Source organism: Marmota monax, unplaced genomic scaffold, assembly GCF_021218885.2.
Source record: "Marmota monax isolate L192 unplaced genomic scaffold, Marmota_monax_Labrador192_F-V1.1 WCK01_AAM20220418_F8-fsc00228, whole genome shotgun sequence".
NCBI classification, from domain to species: Eukaryota; Metazoa; Chordata; class Mammalia; order Rodentia; family Sciuridae; genus Marmota; species Marmota monax.
In genome coordinates this window covers 482,858-490,501 of record NW_026695240.1, presented here as the reverse complement: position 1 = coordinate 490,501, position 7,644 = coordinate 482,858, and the positions used below count along the sequence as shown (strand labels likewise).

Below are 7,644 nucleotides of genomic sequence, written 5' to 3'. Positions count from 1 at the left end.
CGGACCGAGCACCTGGGTAGCCAGCATGGGGAAGCATGTGCTACACACTGAGCATGCTCCCAGGTGATCAGCCTGGTCTGAACTATCCCCTATCCCAAGGGGGACCAGCATGCTGGATGCTGGAGTGTGGGCCAAACCTGAACCTTTGCCTGCCAGGTAAATTCACACCTAGCATGTGCCAAGCACAGGTAAGTGCATGCCCGGCCCAGAGCATAAGGAGGGGCGAGGCTCCCCGGGGCCTCTGTGTTTGGTAAGCTCGGACTAGTTGTGCTGAACACAGGGTGTTCTGGGGGGAGGTTCCCCGGTGCCTGGTGCTCAGCATATTTAGGGAATGGGTTAGTATCCAAGCCTCCTCCTCCCAGAGTCATAGCCTGCTGTATGAGCCACCTGGGCAGAGCATGGCAGAGTCAGGTCCTGGGTGCCCGCTGAGGACCCCACCCTGGACTGGAGAGGCCTCAGTCAGTGAGGACGGGGAGGCAGGACTGTTGAACGTTTCTTTATTGAACTACACGGAGGCAGCGGGGCCAAGGGCGAGCTCAGGGCCAGTGGGGTGCAACCCTCTTCCTGCCGTCCCTGGCCAAGGGGGCCATGAGCCAGGCCCTTAGGGCCACCTATGGGTGGTGGTACAGGCATGCGCTGTGGGAGGGGGTATGGGGGATTTCTGGATAATCATCTTTTCTGTAAGAATAATTTGTGGATTCAGGGGTGGCACTGTGGAGCAGTTCAGATCAGAGGGATGCCAGCCCAGCCAGTGCAGCCCCCAGCCGCAGGCAGGGGGGGCCTTGCCATCAGTGGTGCCCGCCAACGTGCTGCAGAAAGCTGGTGGCCCGGGGCGGACCATGTGGGTGGGGGTGGCGGGGTGGGAGCCCCTGAGCCCGTGGCCCCCTGACTCCCTCCAGGGTCCAGTCGGGCTCACTCAGCCACTCTCCAGGACAGCTGCTGGGGTCGAAGAGCTCAGGGCCTGACCTCTGTGGGGACAAGAGAGGGGCATCAGCAAGAAGTGTTGGTGTCTGCTGGGCCTCAGTCCCACTTTCCTGAGAGGGACAAGACGCACTAAGGGCCTGTCCAGTCTGGGTCGTGGCTTCTCATAGGAGGTTACTGGGTCACAGCGTGAAGGTGGGACAGTATGGTGGAGCCTTGTCCTGTCCTGAGGGCATTCGTGTGTGCTGAGCCTCAAGAGTAAGGGTGGCCTCACGTTGGCTGGTCCTTGTGTCCTGAACATGGGCTAGTGTGTGCCCGGTCTCCCCACATCCTGAGGGTGGGTCAGTGGGTGTCTGCACCACCGAGAGGTGTGTGGAAGGCCAGGCCCGGTGATCTGCGCCCCCACCCTGGAGCCAGCTCTGGGGAGGCCCTGGCCAGAGCCACTGCCCACCGCCCACCGTTGGCTTACCTCAGCGTCCATGGTCATGTCCTTGATGTTGGGTCCATCTCCCTCCTGCTGTGGGATGGCAGGCGGCTCCGCAGAGGCCCCTTGGCACTCGCCTTCCTCCCAGCCACTCCCCTGGCAGGGCCCATCGTCCTCGGGCGAGGCCTGGCTCAGCCGGAGGAGGTTGCTAAAGTTGGAGTCGGACTTGGAGCCCGCGGGCGGCTTGCGGGCCTTGTGGCGTCCTGCTAGCTGGCTGCCATAGAAGGCCAGGATGGGCTCTGGGCCAGAGTCGGGGACCCCGCGGCCCGTGGTGGCCGCCTTGAGCGGGGCCAGCATGTCAGAGACCACGTCGGCCCGGGTCTCCCCCCAGAGCCCGCGGCCGGCCTCCTGCAGGCTCAGGTCGTCCAGCTGGTCAATGGCTCTCTGCACGGCCGGAGCCTTCTCCTCCCGGAAGAAGGGCCCGCTGCCCGCCACGCTGCCCATGCCCACGGCCTCCTCCTCCTCGGCCAGCCGGTAGTAAGGGGGCCCATCCTCTGTGGTGGCCATGACAGGCGGGGGTGGCTTGCCCTCCACCTGCAGCGAGAGGCGACAGCCGCGCAGGGACAGCTGGTAGTACCGCGTGGTCTCGTGTGCGCTGCGCAGCTGCTGCATGGACACGAAGGGGTGGCGCAGGGCCGCACTGGGGCTGATGCGCTTGTGGGACTCCCACGTCAGCATGCGCTTGATCAGCTCCACCATGCTCTTGAGGTCCGCGTGCTCGGCCAGCGCCTCCCGGTCCGGGAAGGTCAGCCGGCTGGCAGCCCCGCCACCATTCACCGTCTCGATCTGGTCCAAGGACTTGAGCATGTACTTGCGACGCTCCAGGGGACGCACCTGGTGGAGCATGGGGGACGTGGGGTTGACCTGCATCAGGCCCGGAGCCCCAGACATGCCCCTGCCCTACATATGACCCCGGACTCCCAGTTCTGCCCATGATCTGATTTGGGGCTCTCGGGCTGCCAAGTCAGAGACACCTGATCCATCCCACCAGATGCCTTCCTGTCTAATCCAGACCTCTCCTGCTGCTGCCAGAAGGACACCTGACGATGTGCTCTTTGGTCCTGCTGAGACCTACCCAGAGCGCTCCATGACCCAAGCTCCACACCTCACCCCAGACCTCCAGCCCTCTCCAGAGCCATGGGTTCAGCCCCTGCCAGCAGTTGCCCTAAACCTCTAGTCCTCTCTGGAATCAAATGCAGATCCTCTTGCTGCTGCAGCCTCCACATCTGATTCCAACCCTCCAGACCTCTCAGGGGTCAAATCCAGACCCTTCGTACACACTAGTTTGACAACCCCTAGAACCACCTTTGATCTCACCCGGATCCTTCTGGCTATGAAAGCTCCTAAGCTGGCCTCAAACTTCTGGTCCCTTCTGCCATCTAACCCAGATTCTCTTGCTACGCAGGTATGATGACGACACCATAGAGATAGCAAATGGACTGCCCACCTGGGGTCTCTCTCACATGCCTCTTTCTGTTGGAACTCTCTCACCAAACCCCACATCTCACGTTTGGCTTAACCCAAATCCCTCATGCTACACAAGTTGCTGAGCCCAGAGCCATATTTCCAGTCCCACCTTTGGTCTCACCCAGATCTTTCTTGCCATGACAAGCCCCATAGCTGATGCCCCAATCTTCTAGTCCTCCCTGAGGTCTAACCAAGATTGTTCTTGATATAGCAGTCCCCCTCCACTGATTGCCCTCACCCCACCTCCCCCCCTACCTTGGTCTCAGCCAGGTAGTCAGCTGAGGACTTGAGCTGCCAGGGATTGGTGGCATCAGGGTGGGGGTTACGCTTGAAGAAGTGGTGGGCCTTGCGGGAGGCGTGCAGCAGGTGTGGCTTGGGCAGGCCCTGGGTCTCACAGATGTAGCGCACCTGGTCATACTCGTTGTTGCCGGGGTAGAGGGGCCAGCCCAGGTGCAGTTCAGCCATGACACAGCCCAGCGACCACACATCCACCTTCTCACAGAAGGGCAGCCCCAGCAGAATCTCAGGGGCCCGGTAGAAGCGAGACTGGATGTACGGCTCTTTCACGTAGCGCACCTCACTGAAAATACTGGCTGAGCCAAAGTCAATCACCTGTTGAGAGGAGGAGCAGGTGGCAGGGGAGTGGCAGACAGCCCTCCGCGCCTCCCCTGCTATCTCTCACCTGGAGTCCATTTGCACCCAGCTCTGGACTCTGTCTCAGTGAGACTTCCTTCCCCATGGATGTTCCTGTCTTCCAGCCCTTCTGTCCGGTTGTGTGTCTGGCTCTGTGTCTGACTCTCTGCACTAGAACTTGTGCCCAGGGCTGGGGATGTAGCTCAGTGGTGGAGCACCTGCCTAGCACATGCGAAGCCCTGGGTTCCATCTCCAGCACCAAGAGGAAAACAGACTTCATGACTGAGGGTTAGTGCGCTCCTCTTCCCCTTACCCACACCTTGTTTGGCTCCACTTCTAAACCAACCCAGAATCTGCTTACTCTGCCTTCCATCCACAGTCCCCACCCTGGTCCCCTCCCGGCCTCCTCGCTGGTCTCCCTGCACCACCTGTCCACCCTCCATCTGCCCACTTGAGTCTGATCTCCTGCCTACACCCACGTCCCTTGATAAAAGCTGAAATCCTCCTCCTTCTCCACCAAGCTCCAACATTTGCCCCTGCCACTCCGTGCCCTCACCTGCACCCCACTCACCCTCCTCCAGCCACATGGGCCTCCTCACTGTTCCTTAAGCCAGACATGTCCCCCCGCTCAGGGCCTTTGAACCACTTCCCGTTGCCTGGATGCTCTGCGCCACATGTCCACGAGGCTCCCTCACCTCCTTTAGGTCTTTCCTCAACGTCACCTTCTCCGTGAGGCCTCCTGCCACTCTCTCCCCCTCCTAGCTCTCTGCTTTTTGCTCTTACTGTTAACACCATCTCACATTATTTTACTCTTTCATCAAGTTCATTGTGTTTTTCTCCCCAACTAAAGAGGCCAGGCCCACGAGGTCAAGGATTTTGTCTGTTTTGTTCAGTGCAGCATCTGCAGAGGCCTAGAAAGTGCCTGGTACTCATTCAGTAGGGGCCCGGCAGAGGGAGTATATGAACACGGGGCTTCACCTCCCTGCCTGCCGTTCTTCAATCCTCCCTCTCTCTCTTCTCCTGCGGTGCCGGGAAAGGAACCCAGAGTCTATGCCGCCAGGCTGCTGCTCCACATTAGCCACACCCCTTGGCAATTGCTTCTTGCATGGTTTGTCTCTTGTCTCTGTGTCCCTCTCTATCTTTGTCTCTATGTCACCCAACAGAAGGACACCACCACCCTGAAGGCCGGGTCTTCTGTCTTCACCGCCAGGCACTGCTGACCACCCCCACGGGCCCTGGGTACATGACAGGTGCTTGGCGGTCAACCTGGACAGCTGCTCTCTCTGTCTCTGTTGAGGCCCTGACTTCCCTCTGAGGTTCTTTTCATTGAGCTATTCCTGACGGTCCATCCCCAGACAGCAGCGTCATGAAGTGGTTACTAATCTGAATTCAGAGCCCCGACCACTGGGACCTGGTTCCCGGAGAGGATGGTGACTCTGTCTACCACAACAATGGCATCCCCACAACGACAGGACAGGACCAGAGGGACTGAGGTTGGAACAGGATGGGGATACGTCAGGGCCTGCAGGAGGCGCAGGGGAAGCCTCAGGTCTGGGATGGAGAGATGGGGGGATGTGGGGCCAGCAGGGAGGGGTGACAGCATGAAGAGGGTCAGGAGACCTCGAGTCCAGGAGCTGAGATGAGAAAGACCTCCATGTCACAAGGGTGTCCCCCCACCCCCCGCAGCTGCACTCACCTTGACCCTGAAGGGGCAGCGGGTCTGATCCACCAGCATGATGTTCTCGGGTTTGAGGTCGGCGTGGATGATGGCCAGCTCCTTGAGCCGCGCCAGGGCTCTGAGCACCTGCAGGGTGACCGTCCGGATGTGACGGGCCGGGAGGGGTGCGAAGTTGTTCTCCTTCTGGAACTCAAAGAGGTTTTGCTCCAGCAGCTCGAAGACCAGGTAGAACTTGAGGGCGTCGTGGAAGAACTCGAGGAAGCGGATGATGTGGGCCTCGTCGGGGTCCAGGCCCCGCATGCAGCGGAGCAGCTTCAGCTCGTTCTTGATGATGCGGCTGCGGTAGGCGTCGTTCTTGAGGATCTTGATGGCCACCATCTCACCCGTGCTTCGCCGCCATCCCTTGGCCACTTCCCCAAAGGTGCCCTTGCCCAGCACCTCAATGATGTCGTAACAGTCGGTCTCCGACTGGATGGTGGCCATGGTGCCCCTGCTGACACACGCTGTCCTGCCCCGACCCCGGAACCAAAGGCTCTGCCTCCGAGGTCTCCCACCCCTCCAACGGCCCCGTGGCCCCCCCAGTGGGGGAAAGAGAACCGCACTCGTGCCTTCCCCTACAAGGTTGGTCCCCACTTCCCTGGCACCCCTCGGCCCCTTTGGCCACACAACAAGTCTACCAGGGGCTGCACCCCTCCCCCAAAGCCCTCCCGGCTTGGGATGAGGGGCCCCAGGCCCCCCAAATGGGTTCCAGTGTTGCTGAGTGCCTCTGGTTCTGTTGTTGGAGACCTGAGCCCTCAGCTGGAGTGGGGGTGGGGTGCCAGGCTGGGCCCCCTCCCCCACCCAGTGGTGGAACCCTAGAGAGGCTGGCTGAGGAAGGGTTGACCGAGAAGGACTCAGATCATGGACCTGGAGTCTGCAGGAATCGGGGTGTACCTACAGACAAGGGAGAGAGGCAGACTTTTCCTGTTAAGGGGATGTGTGTGCGTGTGCGTGTGTATGTGTGCACGCGCGCGTGTGTGTGTATGTGCGTGTGTATGTGTGCACGCGTATTTGTGGCCAGAAAACACCTGTGGTTGAGAGCTGTGGCTGGGGCAGAGCCAGGTTGTAGAAGGTCCTGGATACAGACTACAGAGTTTGGATTTTATTCCTAGGGTACTGGGGAGCCACAGAAGGGCTTTGAGCAAGGAAGCGTACGGTCAGATCTGAGTGTCGAGAACAAAGTGGAGGGGCAAGAGTGGAGGACCCAAACCCAGGAAGGAGTCCAGGGCAGGGCCCAGGTGGGAAAGGTTTGGGAAGGGTACAAAAGGACAGGCCGTGTGACAGACAGGTTGGGGGGAAAGGATGAATCTGTGCAGGACAAGGCCCAGGGAAGTATCTGAGAAAGGAACATGGAGCAGTTTGGGGGAGAAGACGCTGGGGCCAGATTACAGAGTAAACATTAAGGTGTTTAAACCTGTAATAGAGTAGGAATTGCAGGGAAGAGAGAATCAAGGCACAAAGACGTGGAGTTTTTGTTTGTTTTATGGTACCAGGGATTGAACCCAGGGATGCTTAACCACTGAACCACACCCCAGCCCTTTTAGTTTTTGTTTGGGGACAAGGTCTAAGTTGCAGAGGCTGGCCTCAAACTTGTGACTCTTCTGCTTCAGCTTCCTGAGTCCCTGGGATTACAGGTGTGCACCACTGTGCCCGGCAAAGAGGTTTTTAAAATACCTAAAAAGTCCCTCAACTGGGTGCCAGAGACAGGCATTGATTGACCCTGCCGACAGCAAGCTCTGAACTACCACCCTCACAGTCTCTGAGTGTCCAAGGGGAGGCTGCAGAGGCCACTGGTTCCCCCGGTGGATGCAGGAGAGAGTCTGGGAGTTGCTTGCACATAAATAAATAGAAACCACAGGGGAAGGGGACGCAGCCCAGAGAGGGAGTGGGGGTGGTCCAGGACCTCGTAGGAGCCCTGATGGCCCAGGGGCAGGAGGAGAAAGAGGAGTGGGGAAGAGAGACAAGAGCCAGGGCCAGAAGATAGAAGTTTCCCTGGGAAGTTGGAAAAAACTGCAGGTGAAGCCACAGAGAAGCCCCAGTGTGTGCTGGGGGGCAGATAAAGTGGGAGGCAAACCCAGCACGCAACGGGAGGGGGGGGCGGGGGGCTATAGTATGGAGGCCCTAGGGGGGCTTAGATCCTGAGTGGGGATTGCGCAGGGAGGTGGACGGCCTATGATCCCAAGGCTCAGCACTGAGAGGTGCTGAGGATCCCAGGACCCAGTCCTAAGAGGCAGCCAGGTGCTTGATGTGGAGATTCTGAGCCCATAGTTCTGAAGAGGAGACCAAGACAGGCCTTCCTGGGTGGGGCCAGCTGGGTGGGGCAGTAGAACCAGCCTGACAGGAAAGAAGGCAGGGTGTACAGAGGTGTGCGGTGAGCAGCGGGCAGCAGCCGTCCTGTAGGAGTGGGCCCCCCCCCGCCCGA

The 7,644-nt window shown here is 59.6% G+C and overlaps 1 protein-coding gene across 1 annotated transcript; it reads right to left on the bottom strand.

Moving 5' to 3' along the window:
* Positions 1-481: 481 nt before the first annotated feature.
* Hipk4 (homeodomain interacting protein kinase 4) lies at positions 482-5,737 on the bottom strand. Its single transcript, XM_046440034.2, has 4 exons — positions 5,202-5,737; positions 3,128-3,484; positions 1,391-2,239; positions 482-968 (listed from the first exon to the last, which is right to left on the bottom strand). Exons 1-4 carry the CDS (start codon positions 5,664-5,666, stop codon positions 789-791), a joined length of 1,851 nt encoding a protein of 616 aa, XP_046295990.1. The 5' UTR covers positions 5,667-5,737; the 3' UTR covers positions 482-788.
* Between the last annotated feature and the right edge of the window lie 1,907 nt (positions 5,738-7,644).